This window comes from Podarcis erhardii, assembly GCF_964252035.2.
Source record: "Podarcis erhardii genome assembly, chromosome: 2".
Lineage (NCBI taxonomy): Eukaryota > Metazoa > Chordata > Lepidosauria > Squamata > Lacertidae > Podarcis > Podarcis erhardii.
The window spans coordinates 85,991,997-86,019,282 of NC_138498.1; the positions used below are offsets into that span (position 1 = coordinate 85,991,997).

Below are 27,286 nucleotides of genomic sequence, written 5' to 3' on the forward strand. Positions count from 1 at the left end.
GCTTTCAGGAACATGACAAATCACTGTATGCCCATAGAGCAAAGAATAGTCCAAAGTAGCCAAAAGTCCAAAAGAAAGCAGTGCTAACTTGTCCACTAACTAGCTAGGTTGGAGGGTGGGAGGCACAAGAGCACATTCTTCACCCCTAGATCTTTTATACCTTTTGGAGGCCTTTATGCAGGCACTTCAACACTATTTTGGTCATACACATTTTATGCAACTGTGGTCATGGAGGTATCCTACCAATTTGACAAATTCATAGAAGGTATGGTGATCAATGGCTACTAGCTGTGGTGGCCATATTTTGGACTAGATGGACCTTTGACCTGATCCAACAGGGCTCTTCCTAAGAGGAGGATCAGTCAACAGGGTGAATTATTCTGATTGCAACCTTCCTTTTCAGACAGTGAACTGGGAGGGTGGCATAATGCTGAGTAATTAGACTTGCTAAATACTAGCATCTCTTAGGCCAAACAAAACAGGCAACAAGCCATTGCCTTCACTCTTAAGAGCAAACATTTTTTGCCTTCAGAGCAGCGGAAGTGGAACTTCATTTGCAGAACTGAGATTACCTGCCCATCCTCCTTATTATACCCTTTGCACCACCTAAAAAGCCACTCTAAGGGTCAAGGGAACCTCCAGATGACAAAGCAGGGGCCACAGCAGGAAGGGAGAATCAGAAATTGGGAAGGCCCACCTTATGTGAGAAAAAGTGCACCTTAGGATCCAAACCATTTTCTGAATTTCTTCTCTAGAAACGTGTTTATTTTCTGGTTTTACATAGTAACATGGAGGTCTACACAATACGTCTAAGGCCAAACAATAAAATCCGCCTTGAAAAAACACCACACTACGATGATTATTCCGCTATTTGTCAACTGCCAAGAACTGAGCTATATTGGGAAACCTTCACCATGGTCCACGGTTAGGGGTGAAGGGGTTTGCAGACTAACAACAACTGGAGAGCCATCCCTGTACTATAGAACAGTGATAGAGGACATGGCTTAAGCAAACCTGGAAAAGATTGCTGCTTGAAATCAGGATAAAATAGTAATGGGATATATGGGCCTATGATCTGATTCAACACAAGGGAGCTTCATGTTGTCATGTGCCTCAGAACATTAGGGTTCAACAATTTGCAAAATCATCTCTAATGATGTACATACTTGCAATTCCACATGGGAGAAAGAGAGAGACGTGAACTTTCGCAACATGTGTAGTCCAAGACGTCCTGATTATTAGAAAAATGAGCATAGGCTTTTCATCAAAACTGGGGACTAAAAATTACCCTGGCAAACAGTTAATGCATTTCCACACACTCAGGAGTGGAAAACGGATTTCACAGGGCCCTAAACACACCAATTACTAGAAAAATAAGACATATATCATTATGAATGAGGGATCATGGTGTGCAGCACAAAATGATCAAGGTATTTCCACAACATTTACAAGTTTGAAATTTGGTACACGTGCAGCCCACACACTGATTACTAGAAAAAGGGAGATGTTTTGCTTCTAAAGGTCAGGACTTGGTACATAAAGTTCATCACATAATAGAGGCCAGAGCACAAAAGTCAGCCCACCCACCCCACCTTTCCTATACAGCCTGCAGCATGAGAGCTGACTCTGTATTACGACCCCACACCTTAGTGGGTGGAAATGTATAAAATGCAACCACCTAGGCGATAGCAATCACATGAACATCTTCTTTTTTTAAAAAATGGCAACTTCTTTATGGGGGTGTGAATGGGAAAGATCAATCCATTTGACCCACTCATGTGGTCTCATTATTTAAATGGGATTGAAGTGTACAGAATTGGTTTCCACACTACTAATTGTGCAGGTGAAGAGGAAATCAGGCCAAAACAATAAATGTATGGGACAGAATGGTGGTCTTTGCACATTCTATTGCCTCTTCTCACACGTGAATCAAACTTGAATTTGGGGAAGTAGCCAGGAACAAGCTTGGAAAATACAGGTTTCACACGTGCACACATTTTAAAATTATTGTTATATTCTTCCAAGTCCCTGAAGAGGGGATGGGCTAAAAAAAATCAGCTTAAAAAATATGTAGCTGCAAAGAGCCATAAAAAAATTCAAATTTCCTTGCTTCAGGCAGAATAGAGCTGTGTAATGTGACTCAAACATTCTCTGTCCAGTCCACGCAGTATAAAATCAGAGGGAATGCCAAAAGTAACAGAGATCATTTTTCATCCTGAAAATGGTAAAAACCCAACACGCAAAAGCGTCCTCCATCAACCTTGTTTGCTGTGTTGCATTACTTGCTACTATTTACAAATCCAAAGGAAGTTAGTAAACACTGAATGGATGCAAGGGATGTGACCAACCAACATGTTTTGGTCGTTCTTTCACATGTTATAGTAAAGTGTAATGCCAGAGTGCGGAAATCAAAGGATTTTATTTCAGTTGATCTGTGATTAACTATTAACACCCACTAAGGGCTCGTCTTCACTTTTGCTTGACCCTTCCCCTGGGGAAACCCTCTCTTTACCACTGAATCAGAGCAAACGGCTTTTCCACAGATTTACGTTTGGTCCTATTCAGCAGTAAGGAGCAAGTTTTCCCAGGGAAAGCAGCAGGGCAAACAGAAAACCACTTGGATCCATGCCAAGAAAGCATGCGACAAGCAGAAAACCTCTTGGACCCATGCTTCCTAGGCACGGAACAAGCGAAGTGTGGACAAGCCCTAAGTCAGTACAGTAATAAATTTCTATAAAGTTTTACACCAATGAAGAGCCAATTGGTTTCCTGATCCTCAGGGTATAGCTATGCTTTTCCTTTTGACTGTGATGGGAATGGGGGCCCTCAAATGTCCTAAAGAAGCTGCAGTACTACAGTGTTGCAGAGTATCTATCTCATAATGATAAAAAGAGTGAATAAGACTTTTCTGCTCTCTATCATGAACTGACGTCATAATGGTAACTGGCAGTGAACTCACACAGACACCCAGCTGATACCTATGAGGTATGTTATGCAAAACGATAAATCATTTGAAATCTAACTATAGAATTTGTTTCTCATATAAATCATTGGTGAAGTTATTTTTTTAAGTCAGTTGGAAAAAACATCTTCAGCTGCAACTTTATTCCTTGCCAATTTGCTAGGAACTCGAATGACTAATTGGCACAATGGAATTCAGTATACGTTCAGTAAGGTGAGTTAAGGATGTTTGAAAGAGTTACTGAGATCCCCCCCCCCCATTTTTTGAAGTTGTTGCACTGGAGCTGTTGCACAAGCACTTAGCAGAAAGGAAAGTACTTTGCAATTTAATATACATTCAGCGCCAGTAATTTTTCTACAAGTCTTTGGCTCCATCTGCTGACTTTTAATGTTAAAAATAATTGACAGGAGTTGAAAACATTATTAGCCTCTGAAATCCTAATTTTTCAAGTCATTTAGTGATTATCAAAATTTAAACAATCAAGTCCACCTCCCGGGGAGGGGGGGACAACCTAAACCATCAGAATAAAATAATTTGAAGCCTCTGAAAAGCACTTTTAGAGAAAGACTACTCTAAAATGTTCAGGTAAGAAAACTGTACTTTGATCCTGGTTCTTGAGTCTATTGCTTGCTTTTTAATTGAAGCAAGATTAAAACAATTTTAAAGAGTAATAAGAGAAGGTTAAACCAATAGGATTTTGTGATACTACTTGTTGCTTTAACAAAGGCCAGGTTTCCACATCATAAGCTACTAATAACCACCATCTACTGTGCAACAGGTTATTGCACGCATTTCCCCCCTCCCCACTCACACCATGGAGAAACAAACCATGTTACTTGGCTTAGGGTTACATCTCATGACAAGTGGGGAGGAGTAAATTGTGATTCACAGTGGTTCATTAATAATAAGCCATGGTTCATTAAAAATGGAAATATATAGTGGTATGGAAGTGAGAGCTGGACCATAAAGAAGGCTGATCGCTGAAGAATTGATGCTTTTGAATTATGGTGCTGGAGGAGACTCTTGAGAGTCCCATTGACTGCAAGAAGATCAAACCTATCCATTCTGAAGGAAATCAGCCCTGAGTGCTCACTGGAAGAACAGATCGTGAAGCTGAGGCTCCAATACTTTGGCCACCTCATGAGAAGAGAAGACTCCCTGGAAAAGACCCTGGTGTTGGGAAAGATTGAGGGCACAAGGAGAAGGGGACGACAGAGGACGAGATGGTTGGACAGTGTTCTCGAAGCTACCAGCATGAGTTTGACCAAACTGCAGGAGGCAGTGGAAGACAGGAGTGCCTGACATGCTCTGGTCCATGGGGTCGCGAAGAGTTGGACACGACTAAACGGCTAAACAACAACAACAACAAAATGCAACCAACTGCAAAACAATAAATTGAGACATTTAAAACTTCATACCAAAAAATAGGTAATACATAACACGGACAAAAATTACTAATATGGGATTCCAGATCCCATTCATGTTCCAATGAACCGTCAGTTGATGCCTGAAAGTGTCAATGTGGGTGACAAACATACTTCCACAAGCAATTGGTGTGCCTCCACAGAGAAGCCTCTGTATCACTTTACTGTGAAGTGAATTCTTCTGATATGTTGAAGAACAGTGATAATACTAGAGATTAGCCAACAAACCTACACAGTGTTTGCACCCAAAGATATGCTTAGCTTAAAAATCTCACTTTCTTAGGCAGCTGTGCACCACAGGGTCTCTGCATGGCAGCTCAATCACAATAGCCAGGACAAGAGCTCCTATCTGGCCCAAGTTTTTATTTAACATACGAATCCCCCCCCTTTTTATATACCTTTATTCTGACAGCATGATGCTTCTGTGAGTTCCCCGTAGTTCATCTGACCACCCTGGCTGAGTCACATGATGCTCAGGCCAGCTATTTACATGGCTGCACTTCATAACTTACAAATGTCTATTTCCCCCGTTATTTCAATACAGACACACGAGGCCACCATTTAAATCAATTCCAGTATTTCACTGCTAATGAAAGCTCTGTTTCTTACAAAACCTTTTTTTAAAAAATCTAAGGCAAATTTGTGCAAGAACTCCAAAAATGTCTTTTTAAATAATCTATTGTAGCTTACTTTATTTCAGTACTGCAGCATCAATTTTTCAACATCCAAGTCGGCGTGTCACCTGCTCCCTGCATGTGCATCAGAAAGGATAACTGATGATAGAGAACATAGGGCTGTTCACCCTAAAGCCACTGGTGTCAATGCACTGGCCACCCAAAAGAAGTTTTCTGTTGGAATTTTAAAACAATTTCCTATTAGAGATTCAAATTTCCAGCCTTCAAAAACACTCAGAGCACAGAAATCACATGAAAAATTAAAGAATTTTTTTTTGAGGGTGGGCATTTCTGGTTGTTACCTACTGTTACAACAGGAGGTGGGTTCCCCTCCATCAAAAGTGTTCTCCCTCCACCACCACATCCTTTGAGGCACCAGGAACAAGTGAGGACACTGATACAAAAGGACAAGCTCCCAAATGTTGGAGTGGTGGAAAGGGAAGGTGGGGCTTGCAGTTCTCTTCCAAATTTTGCCTACTATGTTTTGAATCATTTGGTGCAATCTGAACCGCAGGCACTTTATTCAGTCATGTGCTTGTAGCACACTACTCCTATTTTAACAGAGATTTAGAGAAAGTAATCCGGTACGTAGCTGATTGTGAGGAGTCGGTGTGATAAAACTATCTCTTCTAGGTTCATATTTCTGCAATTCACTTTAAAACAGACTGACTTTGGAGTGGGGTGGGGAAATTCTCCTCCTATTTATACAGCAATCTGAGTAAGATTTTAATACTGTGGAAAATGTTCGGAAGTAGTAACAACGTTGAAACATAAAACTATTTCTCTTCCAATTTCTCTTTAGTGCCCTTTTCCAAAGTTAAAAATATTGCAACAAAACAAAATGCAGACATGTTTTACGACACAACCATAAAAGTTATTATTTCTTTAGTATCGGTGCATCTCACCAATATTAAAATACTTAAATCACATACCAAGTTGTCAAGGAGGATCAATGTTGTTCACATTTTACAGTGAGACCTACCACAAGGCAAGAAATAAAAGACTAATCCTAAATTGAATTAGGAAGCTTCAGAGTCAACAGAGCTGGGAAATAAAAATGGAGATCTACTGATGGCAGAGCCATATAAAACAAAATATGTTATTTTATTGTTTCTGTTAATGATGTCTCTTGGAATGGCATTCTAATAGATTCTGTTCTTGCCCTTTTTTGTTTTCTTCCTTTGCCTCCCACTCTTTGTTAGTTTAATGTCAATTATTTTAATGCCTATAATCTACAACTGTATCTCTCCAGCACAGGCTTGTCTTTTTCATTACTTAATACATCCACCTGTTTTACAACTGTCTCTTTGCAGAACCCTTTGGGTTTTTGAAAATCATATAAACTTAACTTTTGATTCGTCCCTCATAGTTCTCTTTCTGACCCTTCCTATTTGTCCTCTCTTCACAAGTTCATCACAAGTTCATAATTTGGAAATTCTCTTTGCCTGAAATTACAGTTAAATCTTAGTCATTACCAACTGTTAAACATTCCCCAAGCTGCCATTCCTTTTGATACCACAAAAATATTGCTCAATTCTCTTACACTACCTAGAGTTGATTCTTGCAATCTCCTTTTATGGGGTCTACCTAACTGTTGCATTTGAATTTGAATTCTTCATCTCATCTTATTTCTCTTGCTTTCCATTTTATTCATATCTCTCTTGATTCTTCCTTAAACTAGCTTCCATTTTTTTGCTATGGAATTCAATGTAAACTTCTTTTGTTAGCTCACATAAGCCTTCACGTTATAACTTCTCATATTTTTGCTCTCTTATACTGTATATTTATATTCTCCTCTTTCTGCTGGTTTTTAAGTTGATTAAAGGGTTATTTAGTGATTGACGGTTATCTCTAAATAACCCCTTAATCACTGAACAAAACACCAGATTGAAATGAGTTAATAGCTGGTTATCTCATAATAGCTGCTTGTATAAACAAACCTTAACTGAAGGAAGCTGCAATGAAGGTATAGACTCAAGCAACTTCATGGTTTCACACCTTTAAAATGACTTTATGAAATGATCATGTGACCATCACGGTATTATTATTTTTTCCAAAGCACTTACAAAACAAATCTCTGTGGAATAAATAAAATTAGAAGCAGGCCTCTGATGGAAAAAGACTCCAGGTTTTCAACTGGTGGCTAGGACCTGTAAGTGAGCCATGCCCTGACCTTAGCTGACTTGTATCCACAAAGAGACAGATATTCAGCTAGAATAGAGAACTGGCTTTCACATCACATGCTGACCTTCACACAATTCTTACTCCCCACAGACAACCAAGTGAGCACCTCACTGCAAAACTGCATTTGCTATCTTCTCTGTTATGTGGGATTATAAAAATGTCACACTGAATTAGATAAAAAATTATTCCGCTGTTTCCAAAAGTGGCATCTCCCAGTGCAGCCCCTCCCTCATAGATAATGGTACTCACGCACACATGCTCCTGAGCATGAGGTCTTCATTTAGCTATCACACCTAATAACCATTGCTATGTCTGTCTGCAGTGGGTTTAGGGGGTCACTGATGGATCCCACACTGTCCACTGGGCTAGGCTGCCATCACTCACCATCAATGCTGCAAAACAGAGGAGCTAAGGGCAGAGCTTTTTTTCTAGAAAAGGTGCCAATAGTCACCATGAAGTTGTTATAGTAAGTGCCACACTTTTTAACAACAAAAAAGAGGTGCTGGTACTGCATACTCTTGAGCACCCCCTGAAAAATAGTGTGGGCTAAGGAGATTTATGGCTCGGCCTTTTTATGGAGCATGCACCAAGAAGAAGAAGAAGAAGAAGAAGAAGAAGAAGAAGAAGAAGAAGAAGAAGTTGTTGTTACTTATACCCCACCCATCTGGCTGGGCCTCCCCAGCCACTCTGGGAGGCTCCCAACAGATTAAAAACATGATAAAACATCAAACTTAAAAAAAAATCTCCCTAAACAGGGCCTTCAGATGTCTTCTAAAAGTCAGATAGTTGTTTGTTTATTTGACATCTGGTGGGAGAGTGTTCCACAGAGTAGGCGCCACTACCGAGAAGGCCCTCTGCCTGGTTCCCTATAACTTTGCTTCTTGTGATGAGGGGACCGCCAGAAGGCCCTCAGAGCTGGACCTCAGTGTCTGGGCTGAATGATGGGAGTGGAGTAGCTCCTTCAGGTATACTGGGCCGAGGCCATTTCTGAATTGTGCTCAGAAATACAATATTCATTTATCTTCACTGACTTCCACCAGTCCACTTCCAAGCACAATTCCACGTGCTGGTTATGATGTTTGGTTGGGGCCAGGATATTATAGTGATACTAGGATGTGAACCTGACATCCTAGTCAAATGCAAATACTTTTGCAGGTTATAGTTTATGGGCATGGAACAAAATGGTAGCAAACCATGGTACTGGACAAAAAAGAAGTATACTAAAATGGTTTGCTACCATTTATTCAATGCTCTCAATATATAGTATGCTATTTCAAATCATCCAAGTATTGTTCCATTAGCAGAACGTCAATGAGTTTTGATTGAAAGTTTCACTAGATAACTCCATGTCTCAGCTTCAGTTCAAATCAAACCAAACCAACAGATTATAGTTCTCAAGGGGCAAACATTTACTGAAACAGTCTGCCCCACTTCTAAGAGTGTACTACTGCACAGCAGAAGGGCTTCAAAGGGACAACTTAATTAACCTTAGCCTGGTAACCCAGCAGGTAACATGGAACAAACCAGATGTGGCAAAAAAAACTGCAGAGTTAAAAACCAATCAGAGAGAATGGTCTTCTTCACAGCCAGGTATTGGATATGTGTCTGCTCTTGAATCTTTTATCCATATTTATTGAATATTGACACTATCTATACCAAGTGTTCATGGTTTACTTGTTTTTCTGCAAAATGTTGAATAAAGATTACCCAAAGACTAGAAAGACAGGCTTTGTGTTGTACACTAAAGCACTAGAACAAAATGGAGACATTGTTTACAAACTTATCCCTTTTTACTGATAAAACGTGGAATTTAATTTCTTTTCTTCCTTCCTTTTGATATTGCTCCAAAATATGTGATTCACATAAAACTTTAAATGTGCTTTTATATGATCAGATAATGCTTTTCCCTAAAAAAAAAAAAATACTTTGCAAATTATGATAATAAATCTCCACGTATTCTCTGCATGTTCAAATAACCTTGAGAATTTATGTCTGTATTTGAGCCCCACTATTATTTGGTTTTAATATTGGATAACCCACAGCTGATAACTGAAATGCAAAGGTATATCAATAATTATTATTCTAGTTTGTTAAAACAGAAAAATAATTTGATAGTTGACAGCTCATGCAAGTTCACATTTGAAGCCTATCAAACAATCAAGAGATGCTAATTAGTTAAAGCATTCACACTCTAATTTTCAGGTTAACGTTTCACAAAATCAAAAGTTAACTTTTTAATTCAAAATTACTCAAACTCACTATCAAAATTAGAAAATTTGCCAGTATTCATTTCAGCTATAACCATAATGCAACTAGAGAAGTAATAGTAATTTCCAAGGGTTGTATCTAATGCTGGTGCTACTCAAGAGTAGACACAGTGAAATTAATGGAGATGAGTAACTTGGGTTCCATAATTTCAATCCTGAGTGCTACCAGCATTAGACACAACCTCAAACCATATTCATTGTTGCATTAACCCACCATATATAGTCATATCTTAATGCACTGAATAAACATCAACTTTGGAAGAGTTACGGCACCAGCATCTATCACAACCATGTAATAACTTGTCTGTACGCAAGAAGTTTTTTGAACAATGGCTCTTCCATGCCACTTGAAAAACTGCTATTAAAAAGCTTTCAATAATACATTGTGCTATAGAACAGAGGCCTGGTATTAATCCCCCCTTCAAAAATACTACAGGATATTCCCACGCCCCTAACTCAGTCTTTGGATCCTTGTGTTCACACACACAGACACACAGACACACTGGAATAGTAATTACAGGATTTATTTATAGCTGGTGCTTTTTCTGTAATTCGGGGTGCAAATTCCATGTTTTTAAAAGCTGTCTGCTAATTAATTGGGCACCACATTTAACTGGGCACGAAATTATTTTAACCAATGTTGCTAAAATGCAAAAAACTGCAGGCAACAAGGACCCTCTTAAAAAAGGCATTGCCCATTTTCTCTCATATAGGAAGGAATGCCTTTAAGATGATACAACACATGCATGGACAATTAAAAAAACACAGTAAAAGGGGGGTTTGTGCTTCAATCCTCAGTTATTGACTAAAACTAATATTATCAACCAACAGCACAATCCTATATAATGTTGTAATCTCATTGTGCCTACTGTGGCCTCTTCTCACAGGGAGTTGCAGCCTATGATTTCTTTAGTACGCAGTCAACAGTTCAGATGTTTCTGTATTTAAAGCTATTATTTGGGAAAGCTTTGGATTTCTGCTCATCTAGGTCAGAATATTATACAGATTTGAGAGTAGGCCTTTGAAACCAACAGATATGAAATTCTCAAATGATTGCAAATCTCTGCTGATACCAAAAGTTTGCATACATATTGATAAAAGAGTGGTCTATGACTCTCCATGATATTGTAAGTCTTCTAATCAGAGATGTAAAATTCCTGAATGAAATCAAACTTTTCCCACAGTGAAGAACTTGCTTTCTGAGACTCTGTCTCAGTGCCCCCTCCTTCTCTAGTGTTTAGTTTTTAAGTAGAAGTCCTGGGGCTCAAGGACAAACATCTTCTGCACATTTTCCTCTAATTAATGCACATGCTCAGAAGCCCCCTTCATTAACACTTCACAAGCCTCCAAGTCCTTCCACTACATATAGGTTTTGGGATGAGCCTTGGAAACTCCTGTCCGGGAGACTTATGCCCTGCGTGATGCTGCAAATCTAGGAATAGGGTAGTGTTAGGAAGAGAGGTACTGGCTCATGTCCAACCACCACTAACTGGCCAAGGCCTGGGGGACCACATAAGGGAAGATTAACTGCAATTAAGTCACTCCTCACTCCAGCGCTGGAATCATCTTTTTTATATAAAAAACAAAAAAGCATATGATCAAACCATGACCCATCTAGCCCAGCTCCCTGTTCACACAGTGGCAAGCTTATAGGAAGTCTACAAGCAACAGCACTCTGCTCTTCTGTGAGTCCCATAAACTGGTATTCAGAGCCATATCATCTCCGGACAGCAGAGGTAGAACATTGCCATTTAGAATGGAATGATTCACCCAAATGCTTCCTATTTTAAAAATGAACTGTGTTTGCACCTTTAAAATAACAGTGAATGTTGGTCATTAGAATCTGAACTAATACAGAAACTAAGGCATTGGGATCTTTCAATCAAATAAAAGGAATGCCGGTGCAATATTGTGCAAGAGCACATGCTCAGGGGAAGGGGAACACACTTTAAAAATAATAAATAAATAAATGCCCGGTTACTTGTGCTTAACCACAAATGCAAAGCAAAGAGAAAAGGACAGAAGGGCATGCAATGGATGGGCAGCAATCTTTTCAAATTCCAGATATCAATGCCCAAAGAATGGTGGAGACTAAGCACAGTAGTGCCGCTTCCTAAACAGGGATAATAAAATTGGAACTGTTAAATCAAAGATAAATTTGGCAGGAGAGAATTTTGGAAGCCTCTCTGACTGCACACTGCTCCTACTTGTGCATGAAACAAATAAAAGCACCACCTCCAATCCAAACTTCTTTGCAATTAGGATCACTTTCCTTGCAGTTTGCTGTAACAGGACCCAACTATTTGCCAATGGATATGTGGGAGGGGAGGCATCTAAATCTGTTAGGAAAAACTGTGTGTGAACACCAAGAAGAAAACATGCATGTTCTTGAGAATGGTCCACTATTATTAATGGCAACCTGGCCATCAAGCTGCTTTAAAAAGGATTCTCCACACTCGTTTTATGAAGCAGACTGCAGCTAAAAGCAGGCAAATACTCTGGAATTAAGACACGCAGTTGTTTTCAAATTTACCATATGAAGAGTTAATAAAACAGCAGTGACCAGGCCACTCTTCTGCTTGAAAGGATCACATTAAATACACAAGCACAGGAGATGCAACGTATGGTTCATATTAGTGGTGCTCAGCTTGGCAGTGCTCCCTCTGGCTTTCTTTCTTTCCTTCTCCTCTGACCAAGAAAAAGAAACAAACTATCTGTATGTGTATTATGTAGCTCTCCCGTTCCATACCTGAACCTGGCCCTGAGTGAAACACATCCTTCAAACCAGCCCCGCTCCTAAATCACATTAATTAGGCAAGGGCACCCCTTAGACATAACTATCCATGGGAAAAGAAATGCTGTACCTGACTTACAAGGTTCAGATGCTGGACACAACAGTCACAAACGATACAACTTTTCCCCAAAGCTCAAAGCGCTAATCTCAATTTCGTTTTATGCTCATTTATATCTCACACGCAGCACAAATGCAGGGCACTTCTTTGTAAGTCAAGATGACGCAGGTATTGTTATACAATATATTTCGTATCTTGGTTATTATTTTAACAGTGATCAATGATTTCATTAACACAGAAGGTTTTAATCGGCGCTAAGGGAAAAGTGAGTCACGTGGTTGTGGAAAGTCGTAGGTGAATTCTCTGGTCTCTGAATGATGGGACATAAAGCTACAACTTATACCAGGAGAGACCATGTGAGCTCCTGAAGGCAGGCTTGCAACCACTTTGCTTCACCCCTAAGGTCTGGCTCAGGAGTTGTACACAAGGTTGAATACAGCTTATGGCTAGTGAGAAGAAAGCTTAACCATAAGCCCTGGTAAGGACAATATGCTAAGGCAAACCTCGGCTTAATGTAGTTTAGAAGCAAAAAAAAGGGACCGGGGAGAGCAAAGAGAGCTTGTCTCAACACGGTTTCGCTAAGCCAAGCCTTGACTTAGCATGTCACGCAAACCAAGATAAGGAATACCATCTTCCTCTGGAAAAGAAATTATGTCCAATCACCTGCCAAGTCCTGCATGCTTTGCTTATGTAAAGAATGTGCCCGGCCTAATCTGATCACCTCAACCCAGAAATTGAGAGGCAATTAAAGGAAATGAACCAACAATTACTTAAAAGTGTATTCATAATTTTAACTAGGTGTGAAATTTACTCTTCCCTAGATGTTAAGCTCTCCTGTTCATCCATTAGTTTCTTCCACCCAATAGATCTGATGAGCTGGCTTTCACTTCACAGCATTTCAACAAAACAATGGCTGAAAAATATACCAAAATAATGAGGGTAAAATAAAAAGAAGCTTCTAAAGAGCTACTTGCATCAGAACCTTCCAATGAACTTTCCACAAACAAGAGATCTGAAAAACTCACAGAGCACAATACACAAGGAACAGAACAAACCTTACTGAAACAAATGGGAGTGGCGCAAGAGCATAACCGCGATCTCAGGAAACATGTTCATTTCAACGGGGCCTGTGCAAGAGAAGTTCTTGGCATGCTGCGATCTTATTCTTTAAACACTTGCAACAAAGGGAGCTCCAGATCCCCCCTTTTTTTTAAAAAAAAAAAAGTTTTACTTATAGCCGTATCTTCAGATCTGTTGCACCAACAAGTAAGTGCCTAGGACATTGCATGCCAACCATTCTGTAGGAACAGAGTCACACACTGACTGTTTGCCAGGAGGAAAGTAAACACATTGGCACAGACATGTTGTATTAGGTTGCCAGGATGGGCACATCTCTGAACTGGAATATGTTTGTCATTAAGTTTGAACAGCCTCCAGTGCATCATAACTGCAAGCCTGACTGGATTTGCTCATAGTTTTTTTGTGTGTGTATGTGTGTGTGTGTGTAGCGCACTATGAAAATGGTACAGACTAAGGCAAACCAAAATAAAACTATCATAAAATTGACTATAGCGGGTTTCCCTCCTTCAGCCTCATTAACAGGCTTATGTCCAAGACCAAAGTAATTCTGGACAAATGTTCTTTTAAAAGGGAGCAGTCTTGCACGGGAACTAAGAAGTCAGAATCCTAATGGATTTTTTTTTGTTAAAGTTGAGGAGAAGGGGACGTAGAGGGTCATGACTGCTTTTCCAAGCCACTTGATTGTAATTTGCAAACAGCTGCTATGAGCTGCAACCCTCACTAACATGTGGTTCTGAATTTATTGTTGTTGTTGTTGTTATCATTATTATACAACTATAGTACATAAATCTGTGGTAATTAGTATAATCCTTAGACTTAAGAAAAGTCTTTATTCTCTTGGAATTAATGTTTTGAGCTCCACACATAAGTCAGCTTTCCAACATTTGTTTCACTCTTACCAGTGAAGACTACCGTACTTCCCACAACTACTCTAATTATTTAATAACTTTTTTATTAAAAAACAACAACAACTTGGCACTTAAGGTGAACTTATTTCTCTTAAGGTCATAGCATACCTTCTTAAAGTGTTTGCTTTAAGCATGAAAGCAGGACTTAAGGTTTCTACAGACACACCCTGCCCCCATCTCTAAACTGGTTACATTATGTGCCCATCCACAACCTTCGTTCCTCCCATCCTCTCACATGTTTATTTAATTTATATACCACTTCATATTTTATCTACATATCCTGACTAAAGGAATAAATATTAAGGAACTGACCTGCTCTGGAAGGAGTTGCACTCCCTACTAAAGGAGCAGGTGAGCAGCTTGGGGGTCCTTCTGAATCCACTGCTCGCACTGGAGGCACAAGCAGCCTCAGCGGCACTGAATTACTGTAACATCAATAGCTGAATCCTACTGTGACCTGAATGGATCATTCCCAAAACAGTATGACACCTGATTGGCTCTCTAAACACTCGTGCTCATTGGCTACATTCAAATGAAGGAAAGCTACTGCATATCAACCTAAGCAAGTTGTGCTTCCTTTTTCTTGTTATTTGGCTGTAACTTTTGATAGAATACAGATAACTGGACAAAATTTGTGGCATTACATTCTTCATTAAATTATCTTTCCACTGATATATAATTTTATGGTATTGCTCCAAAAAAGGGTTTTTTAAGAGCCGTCAAACCTCGAAAATACACTTTTCCCAAAAGTTATCCACAATTTTGGCCACTAGTGTATACATTCAGCTCCATTATACATGGGGTTTCCTTTGAAGACAGTTCTGAAAGTACAGCCAATGAAGAATTCAGCAGCTAGATTATTAACTGGGACCAGAAGGTCTGAACATACTACCGTACATCAATTCCGGCCCAACTGTAGTAGCTATCATTTAGTTTCCTGGCTCAGTTCAAATGGTTGCAGCAGTGACAAGACCTTGCCTACAGATACTTCAATGACACAGTCTGGTTTTGTCTCCTTTACCTGAGCAGCTTATTGAGTTAATATGTAATAAAAGAAAGTTGTTCCTTCCAGGTCAGGAGAACCTTTATAGTGCTGGATTTCGATGTTTCTAAAACTACTGTATTACATGGGCTATAAATTACTTCTCTCATTTTCTGTTGTGGTATAACATCTATATTGGTGTCATCCAACAATGCCTGTGTAAATGCACAACATATTTCCATGTGTGCAACTGGGCATAATTATCGCTGCCTATACCCTGCTGGTATCCAGGCTTCCAGAACATATTTTAGGGGTGCATGGGGAGAGGAAGGGAAGACAAAGGCAGCCCTGTTTAGGGAAGTTTTTAATGTTTAATAGATTATTGTATTTTAGTGTTTTGTTGGAAGCCGCCCAGAGTGGCTGGGGAAACCCAGCCAGATGGGCGGGATATAAATATATTATTATTATTATTATTATTATTATTATTATTCCAAAGATCACAGAGCAGTTCACAACATAAAAATATAAAATGAGAACACAAACACATAAAAACAGAAACAAACCAATAACCTCCTCCCACAAACTCAATGAGTTCAAAGATTCACCTGTCAGTTTTGCTTTTGTACTATCTAGTGCTGCCATTCTTTAGTTCTTGCATCCATTATCCTGCTTTAACCACTTCTTTCTTATGAGAAGCAGCAACAGCACAGCAAGACAATGTTGTGAAAATAAAGTCCCATTTATCGGCCACGGCAAAAGAAACGTCAGGATGAACCTTCTGAGAGTAAGAGCTGTTGAAGAGTGGAGCAGAGTCCGTGGGAAGGTGAACTCTCCTTCCTTAGAGGTTTTTAAGCAGAGGTTGGACAGCCATCGGCCATGGATGTTTTAGCTGAGATTCCTGCATCACAAGGGATTGAAATACGGTAGGTGATCCTCAGTTTCCCTTCTAACTCTACAATTCTATGATGTGTCCTAGAAAGTGCTAGAAAGGTCACCAACAGATTGCCTACTGGGCTGTGCAGGAGAGAGAAAGAGAAAAAACATAGCTTTCAACTAATCCGGTTGAAGGCATACAAATCTACCTTTACAGCCTTAACAATATTGCTTCCTAGCCTATAAAATAAAGACAATGATGACAACCCAGTTTTCTACTTAGGAGTTTGTTTTTTTTTTTTAAATAATTTTTATTGATTTTACAACATAAACAAAAAACAAATAAACATAACACGACTTCCCCAAACCTCCCCTTCCCTGCATCCATATTTTAAAAATTTTTAGCAATTCTTCATCCCATTTTTATATTTAATTCTCTTTAAAAAAATTCTATTTTATAAATTTCAATTTATAGCTGTAATTCTTTGTATCCAATCCCTTGACATCTTAACATTCCGAAATTTTACAACAATTTTTAAGATAGATTTTAAATTTTTTCCAGTCCTCCTCCACTGTCTCTTTCCTCTGGTCACGGATTCTGCCGGTCATCTCTGCCAGTCCCATAAATTCAGTCACCTTGGTCTGCCATTCTTCCAGAGTAGGTAATTCTTTAGTCTTCCAATACTTCGCCAAAAGGATTCTTGCTGCTGTTGTTGCATACATAAAAAAGGTCCTATCTTTCTTTGGTACCAATTGGCCGACCATGCCCAGGAGAAAAGCCTCCGGTTTCTTTACAAATGTCCACTTAAGGATTTTCTTAATTTCATTATAGATCATTTCCCAGTAGGCCTTAATCTTTGGGCAGGTCCACCAAAGGTGATAAAAAGTTCCTTCACATTCATTGCACTTCCAACAATTGTTATTGGGCAAATGATATATCTTTGCAAGCTTGACTGGAGTCATGTACCACCTATAGATCATTTTCATTATGTTCTCTTTCAGGGCACTGCATGCCGTAAATTTAATACCTGTGGTCCATAACTGCTCCCAGTCAGCAAACATAATATCATGACCAATATCCTGTGCCCACTTAATCATAGCTGATTTAACCGTTTCATCCTGTGTATTCCATTTTAGCAGCAGATTATACATTCTAGACAAATTCTTAGTATTGGGTTCTAGCAATTCTGTTTCTAACTTTGACCTCTCCTTCTGAAATCCTAGTTTTCTGTCCTGCTTAAAAGTTTCATTGATCTGGAAATAATGTAACCAATCTCGAACTTTAGGTTTCAATTTCTCAAAACTCTGTAGTTTCAACTTTTCACCATCATATTCTATGATTTCACAATATTTTGGCCACTCTGTATCCATGTTCAGTCTTTTTACCGCCTTGGCTTCCATTGGTGACAACCACCTGGGGGTTTTACTTTCAAGCAAATCTTTATATCGATTCCATACATTATACAATGCTTTCCTAACAATATGGTTTTTAAAATTTCTATGTACCTTTACCTTGTCATAACTACTTAGGAGTTTGCTCCCAAGTTTTTTAAATGACTGGAGTAATGGGCAAATTTTTTCTTTTTTGCCATGACTCAAGAAAGGGGGAGGGAACACAATATTTGATACCCTCATTCCAAAACTTTATTATTAAAAAGGCAGCAGTTGTGTCACATCATGTATGCTCCTCCAGTTTATTAAGTTGGATATGTGGCAAATTAAATACCTTAATTATCATTAAGGTAATCCCAAAGGCCAGTCAGAAATGTGTTATCACCACATTTTCAAAGCACAAATCCTAGGCTCATGCTCTTTAAGATGGATTTCAAGTGCTGTTGAGCAAATAGTATTAAATTGCCTCATTGGAGAATGGTTTGCTGCGTCAAACATTTTAGCCAACACACACACACACACACACACACACACACACACACACACTTCTCTCGTTGCAGTTCCAATAATCAACCCCAGATGGCAATTTACATAGGCAACAGTGTAAAGGAATCTGTGTGCTGCTGGCGTTCTCAACCTCAATCAGAAAGTATGGGCGTTCGAGAATGTCACTGTTTATTTTTAATTGCTCTGTCCCTCCTTTGTGCAAGTTCAAGCGGTCACAGATGTCGAAGTCTATTAGCAGAATAGGTACGAGATGCCACTTTATTTGCTAGGAGGGTTCCTTGAATTTGGAAAGCAGCTGTTTTGCAATGTCCCCAATGCCCAGTGGGCACCAGCTGTCAATCTCAGTTAGCAAAGGGTCAGGGCAAAGAAAGGTCAAGGAGTGTCATGATCCAGAGTGTGTTATAAAATCTGCCTCCTCTGTTACTTTGTAGACCTGTGAATGGAATAACCTCTCACAGGTATCCAAGCCTAGCACTCCACACAGCATACGTGAGAAACCCAATGTAATCATGTCTATGTGGAGGCACACACTTATCTAAAAACCTAAAGTGCTGGATGCATGCTGAACATCTAACTAAAATTATATTCTACATAACTAAAACAGGGGTGGGAAACCTGTGGACCTCCAGCTTTTGCTGGACCCCAACTCCCATCAGTCCCAGCCAACATGGCTAATGGTCAAGGATGATGGGAGTTGTAGTTCAGCTAGAGGGTCACAGATTCCCCTCTCCTGAATTAAGGAACAGACATAGCCAACAAGCAAAATACTACTATCAGTACTACTAACAATAATGTAACCTTTTTTCAAAACAACAACTCGATTTTTAATGGTGCTGTCAAACCCAATAAAAGTGAACCTTACCTAATAAAAGAAGAAATGATGTCTTGATTTCCCCCCGGTGTTCTTGTGCCTTTCTATCTCTTTATTTAACTCTAGGATTTGAATTCCCTTTCCTATTATAGCATGTTGATTGAAACAACTGTACCCCATAATCATCACAATTATAACAAATAAAGGCTTGACATATCTCACTTTGTAGGTCATGAATCTACCTCATATATTAGTTTCACCTTTTAAGTTGAATTACTGAAATAAATGAACTTTTCCACGATATTCTAATTTTCCGAGTTTCAACTGTACACACACCTCTCTCATCTGTTTGATCTTATCCTTTCTTTACATTACAACCCATGCTGTCCTTCTTTTCCATATAATCTTACTAGTTTTAGGCAAAAATGCAGACTAATGAAACAACACTTTCCTTATGACAAATATTTAAAGGGTTATCTGAAAAACTGCATTTCAGAATCAAATGGTTTACGGTACAAGATTTCCAACCCAATATCTGAAAAGCACCATTTATCATTCATTTATTGTGTCTCACATTTGATGTTCCATTCCACCAATGGATGCCCTAATGAAAAGAGGATAGTCATTCTGCTTGTTTTGTAGCCATGGCTCTCATATTGTCTAGCAATAAAAATGCCAGTACAGTGGTGCCTCGCAAGACGAAATTAATCCGTTCCGCGAGTCTCTTCGTCTAGTGGTTTTTTCATCTTGCGAAGCAAGCCCATTGACGGCTTAGCGGATTATCGCTATTAGCGGCTTATAGCGGCTTATCGGCTTAGCGGATAAGCAGATAAGCGGCTTAGAAAAAGGGGGGGAAGGGAAAAAAAACCCGCAGGAACTCGCAAGACATTTTCGTCTTGCGAAGCAAGCCCATAGGAAATTTGTTTCGCGAAGCACCTCCAAAACGGAAAACTCTTTCGTCTAGCGAGTTTTCCGTCTTGCGAGGCATTCGTCTTGCGGGGCACCACTGTACTAGGTTTTTTCAGACAGTTTTCAAAATGTCAGATTACTCAGATTGAGAGAGAATAATCAGAGAGAGGTGGTGGAAAGCAAAAACGGAGACATCTGTAACATTCAGGACCTATGAAGGAAGGAATGGATACTAAGCTGATCTCCAATGGGTCCAAGGCTGCAATCGTATCCTCACAAAAATGGGAGTAAATCCCTTACACAGAGTGGGACTCACCTTTGAGGAAACATGCTTAGGATTGAATTGCAAAGGGTGACATTCTAAGCAGATTTACATCTGAATAAATGGAAACACTTAAGTTCAGTTTTAGGATATACATTTCTTCCAGGTCCATGACATTTGAACATTCAAAGGGTATGATGTTACATTTTTTACTATGCTAATAGCTGCTCATATACATTTTCAGTTGGAAATATATGGAAAAATAATTACTCTGCTTTGGTTCATCGTTTGTTCACAGGCTGGTGCCATATAACATTTTATTGCAGCAGCTAACTCTTCACTTTCCCAGTGCCATACACTTTTCTTATAGTCTCCTCCTTTTTCGAAGCAGGCAGAATATTAAAGTTGTCTGATTCCCTGTGTCTTTCTAAATAATGTCTCCAAAAAGGACTGAACCCACAGTCCTCAAGCACATAATCTTGCTGAAAGCAGATTTTAAAATGTTCACTTAATGTTCTTGACTACAAACATGGCCTGAATTTGTTCTCTTCTCACTTCTGTCTACTGCTACAATCAGGCAAAGATTTTGCCCCATTTGGCTGCCTGAACTGTTTCCCATATCCTTGTTTCTGGGGCCTCCCCCTTTTAAGAAGCCAGCCTGCGGCTTCCATTTCCCTTGCAAATTACATTCTTCGTGATTCCATTTAACAATACCATGTTAAGAGCTGCATGGTGCTACACAGTTTTTCCCAAAGGGTTTGTTACGTTCCCAACAAGCAAACCAACACAGGTTGGTTAGGTAAATTAGGAAATATATGGAGAGACGAGAAGCGAGGGAGAAGCAAGCACAGTCTTACCTTCTGCATGTCTTACCTTCTGCATGTTTTTCTCATTCATGTTTTTCTCATTCATGTTTTTCTGCATGTTTTCCTCATTCCCTTTTATAGAGATAAAACAAAACAAATTCCTTCCAGTAGCACCTTAAAGACCAACTAAGTCAGTCTAAAGACCAACTAAGTCTTTAAAGTGCTACTGGAAGGAATTTGTTTTGTTTTGACTATGGCAGACCAACACGGCTACCTATCTGTAACTGTTTTATAGAGATGTTAGAGATAGAAATGATACACTCACCTTGAGGGCAGGAATCTCCACATTGTCTCCATTGCTGACACAGCCTGAAAGAATGGTTCCCGTCATCACAGTGCCTTGACCCTTAATGGAGAAGCAGTGATCTACGGCCATGAGGAAAGATCCCGAAGGGTCTCTTGTGGGTAGGTAAGCCTCTGACTTCAGGACCTAAACACAATACAAAAAGAAGCACTGTAGGTTGGTGAGCCATCATATCGCACATGAATGGAGGAAACATGAGGAGGACTGATTTAACCATTATATACTTTTTCTGATTCCAGGAGTCCTGCAGCAAGGTTGGAACAGGCCACCGTCAAATGAACTGGGTACGCTACCCAGAATATGCACGCTTAGTTCAGTTTTCTGCCTTAAGGATTTGGCGCAGCACAATCAGCTTGGTTAGCAAACAATGCCAGGGACAAAGATCCTGCCAAAAGCAATGCAGACACTGCTGTGCTACAGTGAAGACCAACTGCTTACATACCGTGGATGCATATACCCCACCTGTTCTCAAGAGCTGCACACATGAAAGTTCAAAATCCCTATAACCGCTCCTCTCTTTGCCTTGGACAATTTGTGACTGCAGCAGGATCACAACTTGCACGATCACAACTTTATGCATTTGGTGGCTGGCCAGCTGATATCACGCAAATTAAACTTGGGAATCTTAAAAGCTCTTTCCATGCCTGGCTTTCCTGGTGCAGAAAGAGCTTTTGAGCTCTCAGGCTTGCTTACTGGGTTCTGGGAAGGTCTCACAAGGCCTTCAGAAGATCTCGCAGTACCATTCAAGATCTCATGAAGGCGTCCAGAGCCCAGTAAGCAAGGTGGAGGGCTCTCTGTTGAAAGGGATTGCAAAGGGATTTAAACCCAGGTGCACGCATCTATAGTATGCAGGAGAGCTCACACTAAATTTCATCTGGGCATTCTAATATTATTGTAATTGGAGATCTAGGTCAAAGCTAACAATTTCCCTCCTGCCTCACATATGTTTCTAAATGAATCCTACTCCCCATCTGTAACCTAATGTGCTTTTACCTCATTTGGCTACTAACTACTCTGTGAAATGTGGGACATTAGAATTTCCATTTCATGGATGAGGCCAAGAAATAGTGACTTGCTGGAGACTACACAATGAATCCATTGCACTTAAATCCAGGTTGTACAATACATAATCAATCGGGTCCCACGATCCATGCATAGATCATGACTGTAGTCCTTAAAAAATGGGGGTGGAGAAACCTTCAAGTGCACAACCAAGCCCTATACATTTTAAATAAAATCATTCCTTGGGGCAGTCTTAGGCACCACCAATTTCAATTTTAGTTTGTCACAATAAATAATCAACCATTATTTATTGAAAAAAGATATTGTAAACTCACACATTTTCTGTTATAATCAAAGTTATCTTTAAATTCATGGTTGCATCAACTTGACAATATATTACTGCCTGCTGAACAGCTGTTCTTTTTAAAGTTACTATCCTGGGTGGTAAATTTACAGGTCGAAAATCTAGGACACATTTTCAGGAAAACCACTGAACTTAGATGCTGCTACATAGAGGAGAAATAAAGACAGTTAGGAAAGATGATTTCAACTTTCTAACTGGTTTACTTTAAAGGTAGTTTGGTCAACCTGGAATGTGCACATTTTCCCCTCAAAAACATGCTAATCAATTAAGGATATTTTGTCATTGATATTCTTCAAGCTGATAGGTAGATACCTGCAAGCTTATGCATACAATTATAGTGGTAATTTGAAAGCTGACTCATGCAGGCCATACCAGGACAAAAAATCTATTTAAATAAATAAACAAACTGCTGTCAGAAACATGGAAAACTCTGCATTGTCTTTTTCTGCAGTGGAACCCTCTGAATAAACTAACGAAATTTATCTGCACCATCTCAAGTCTGTGTCTACATTTCTGCCTTTCAAGAGGAGGAAACCCTGTGGCGAATTTGGGCACCTTAAACTGTGAGAATATACCCCTAGCCATTTCTCACACATACACAAAGAAAACATATACAATTTACACAGCTAGATCAGTAAGCATATATGACAATCATGAAATAATGAGGTTGAAGAGTGGAGGACAGGGAATGACTTTGTGGCAAAACACAGTTAACATGCATGAGACCACCCAGTTAAGTCATGGCATTTCCACCATGAAGAAGACGGAAACCAGTCACAGAAATAGAGCAGTGACTTAGAATAAGGTAGCTTCTAACTTGGTTTTTAAAGAGCTTTAAAATTCAGTTTATTTATTAAGTACTCATAGTTTAGTTCTACAACGTTTACTTTGAACAGTGCAATCCTATGTGTGTCTACCCAGAACTTCAAAAGGAAGTTCTGCTGAGTACAAGGGACTTCTCACCAAAGGTATGAATAGGATTGCAGCCTTCGCTAACAGACAGACAGACAGACAGACAGACAAACAAACAAACAAACAAACAAAGCCCTCTCCTCCTTGATGAAATATCAGTTTTTGGATTCAAACATGACAGTTTTTCCAAATATTAATAAGTACATTGTTTAGAAATCACACAATATTGAGCCCTTGACAGTACCTCCCATATGCAAGGGAGAGTGGAGGTGTCCAGTACACACAAGGCTGTGTCACATAAACCCTTAAGTGTTCAGACCTTAGTCACACAGAAGCCCCTACATGCATTTAGAGCACCTTTTCATGTGTTTGCGTTAAAATATTGCCATCAGGGCTTTTCCCACAGCGGATCTAAGTTGGGGTAGAACCAGCCAACACAATCCCACTTTGTTTGAAGAGGGCTATGGGACTTTAAAAACATTGGGGTTTCCGTCATTCTGTCATTTATTTATCAGGACATTTATATCCTGCCCTTCTAGTGAAAAACGCACTTCAGCACATCTTACAGGTTATAAAATGATAGGTTCATAAAAAACAGTGCCAAACAATTACAAAATCAGCAGCTAAGGGCGGGGGGGGTGTCACTGAAACCTTGTCTAGCTCATAAAAATTCAGCCGGAACAAAAAGATCTTTACTAACCAGCAAAGAGGAAGGAGAGGAGGAGAAGGAGAAGTAGGAAGGGAGGAGGCCAGTGGCACTTCACAGGGCAAAGTGACTCTTAATCTGGGTGCAGCAGCTGAAGAAGGCCCTCTCACTCATCCCACCAAGCCATGCTTGTATTCTTAAGAGAGAATTATATTCCCTAATTCTATTGGTGAGGGACTGTTTCAGATACACCCCTCCAATTAAATCATTTCACACTATCCTTCAGACACAAGGATTTGTAGCATGCCCAGGCTGACAACATTTCCAAGACACATACCTCAATTAGTTCAGAAACCCCTATCGGCGTCACTGTTTCTGGAGCTTCTGGTCCGCCAGGCTTTGCTGCAGTGGCAACTATAGGGCACCCATGGAACCTGAGAAAAGAGAAATCCGCCTCAGAGACAAGTCACTCCTTCTTTTTTCTTCTCTTTTTAAAAATAGATTTCAAGACCACTCCATTCCTAAGTGGCTCAGAGAAGAAAATAAACTACACTATAAAATTCCAGTAATAACACCCTCCTGCCCAGTGATGATTTCATATAAACAAACATGTTGAATATTCCCTGAAACCAATTAATGTTTAAAAAACTAAAAAAGCATAACTAGACCAAATACAGTTTGAGTGGCACCTAACCAATCCAGACCTTCCTCCTCAATCTCCCGAGCACGTACCTAAATAAGGACATTTTACATTTTTTGCGTATAGGCTAATGACCCAGTCAAGTCCAAGGACTGGTCCAAATAAAATATGGGAAAAATTAATTTGACCCAGCCTCATCCTACTGCATTGGCTCTGTTCCAGGGAGCAGCCCCACAAACTCCAAGGCAAATGTGTTCTGCCCACCTGCTTTCACCAGGAAAACCACAACACTTTCCTGATTTTTCAGTGGTGCCAACTCAACAGAAATCAAATCACGTAACAGTACACTTCCACCTGCAAATGGAATCATGGTATATTCAGTGATGGACTTTTCAAGGCTATAGCATGTGTCTTTGTATGCGTTCTGCCTTCTCTTTCTTACTTTCTAGGCAAGTAATAAATTAGGAGTAGCCAAGTTTCAGAAGAGATCATCAACACAGGGACTCTTCAGGGTCTCAGACAGACAACTTTTACATCTCCTGCTAGCTGAGTATGGAACCAGAGAATCTAGAAACTGCAGCTGGGCTTCCTAAACACAAAATACATGTACAGATAGGTAGCCGTGTTGGTCTGCCATAGTCAAAACAAAATAAAAAAAATCCTTCCAGTAGCACCTTGAAGACCAACTAAGTTAGTTCTAGGTATGAGCTTTCGTGTGCATGCAGTTCTAGGTATGAGCTTTCTGAAGAAGTGTGCATGCACACGAAAGCTCATACCTAGAACTAACTTAGTTGGTCTTTAAGGTGCTACTGGAAGGATTTTTTTTATTTTGTTTTGACAAAATACATGGTCTGCACTCTGCTATGGCTTCTCTTTCAGACAGCTTGGGGTTCTCAGCAAGAATCAGCAATATTTATATAAGACTCGCCTATATAATGAAGAACTTCAAATCAGCAAATTGAAGGAATTTGAAAATCGAAAGTTGACATTCTCAGCTTGCTGAATCCTCTGCCACTGCACCTGCGATCAGATTTTGCCTCACAAATACTATTGACACTTTTAAAAAGAAGGCTTTTTTCCTTCTTAAGACAAAAACCTAAGTAAACAGAATGATAATAGCTCATTTTCTGCCATAAAAAGTGGGGGCAGGAAAATGTTACAAATACAGTAAATGCTCAGTTCTAGCAAGCATTCAACTTCAGCCACATAACAAATACTGGCAAGAAGTTTCTGAGTCAAAGGCCTGTCCCTTGCCTTTTTTGTTTTCAGGCTCCAAAGCCTCAGATTTTCATCTCAAAGGGGCAAGTTCCTGGGGGAAGGGAACTTTTTGACAAAGCAAGAATGTTCATGGGAAGTTTGATTCTCAAAGCTGCTCCAGTGCAGGCTCCACTGGGATCACAGCCCAAGTGTATTGCCCTTCCACTGAAGTTATCTAACACTAATCCTGTATACAAGGTATTTTCTCTGTTTATGTGCCATAAGCCTAAGGTTCCCAGGGACAAAGGACGATAAAAATGTGTACTGAGAATTCGAGCGATTAACCATAAAGCTTTTTGGAAATTCAATTATTTTTATCCAAATACATTTGGGCAATCTCTCCTAATACATATAAATTAATGTTGAATTAGGTGCCTTGGTGTGTGTTTTTTTCAGAGGCAAGGGCTGAAAACATGACATATTGCTCTTACAAATGTATTAACATATAGCATACCTTGGGAACAAACTTTTTTTCCCTGTAACCAGTTTTAGTGGCATCAGAACACCTGCTTCTCACAGTAATACCTTTGCTAAACACTGGAAAATGAAGAAGACTACAGCTCCACTCTATAAAAACATATCTGATGGTGTTTCCTGCTTGGCAGGGGGTTGGACTCGATGGCCCTTGTGGTCTCTTCCAACTCTATGATTCTATGATTCTATATTAAGTTATACAAGAGCCACCAAACATATATCAGGGCCAGTAGGAAGAGGAGGAGAAGTGGGGAAGGGGTGCAGTATTACATGGCTTGCTTTAATCTTGTGCCTCAAATGTGGCCAACTGAGGTGAGAATTTCCATTTCCCCCTGAGATTTTCAGATGTCTCCCCTGTCCTCCACTTCCTACGAGGTATCAACGTTCACACAAGTAGACGTGACATATCAGATAGACAGGATCTGCACTAAGAAAAGTGGGTTTGACAGATACGAGTTTGCAGACATGCAGTCTTGGACCTAGAAGGACTGGGTTCAAATTACTGGTCACTAGTGGATAAACTCTTGGGCCTATCTCAATCTCTTGGCTCCTGAATCTGTAACAGAAGCAATGGAGAATTTAACACTTGTGGGATTTTTAAGAATACAGTAAGCACTGTGAAGCAATTGGAATGCTAGACATGCTACAGAAATAAATAAACCAGTCAGCCAAATTTATCACAAAACTGGAGGAAGGGGTGCCGCTTTTATTTGAGGCACACATCTACAGATATA

The 27,286-nt window shown here is 39.7% G+C and overlaps 1 protein-coding gene across 4 annotated transcripts in view; it reads right to left on the reverse strand.

Moving 5' to 3' along the window:
* The window catches only part of EEFSEC (eukaryotic elongation factor, selenocysteine-tRNA specific), a 162,042-nt gene that overhangs the window by 79,627 nt on the left and 55,129 nt on the right, over positions 1–27,286 (reverse strand). For all 4 annotated transcript variants that reach the window (XM_081851007.1, XM_081851010.1, XM_081851008.1 and 1 more), the window contains 2 exons: positions 24,519–24,615; positions 21,219–21,383 (listed from right to left, as the gene is read on the reverse strand). In XM_081851007.1, the coding sequence (XP_081707133.1) occupies positions 21,219–21,383; positions 24,519–24,615 (262 nt within the window). The remainder of the gene's footprint in view (positions 1–21,218; positions 21,384–24,518; positions 24,616–27,286) is intronic.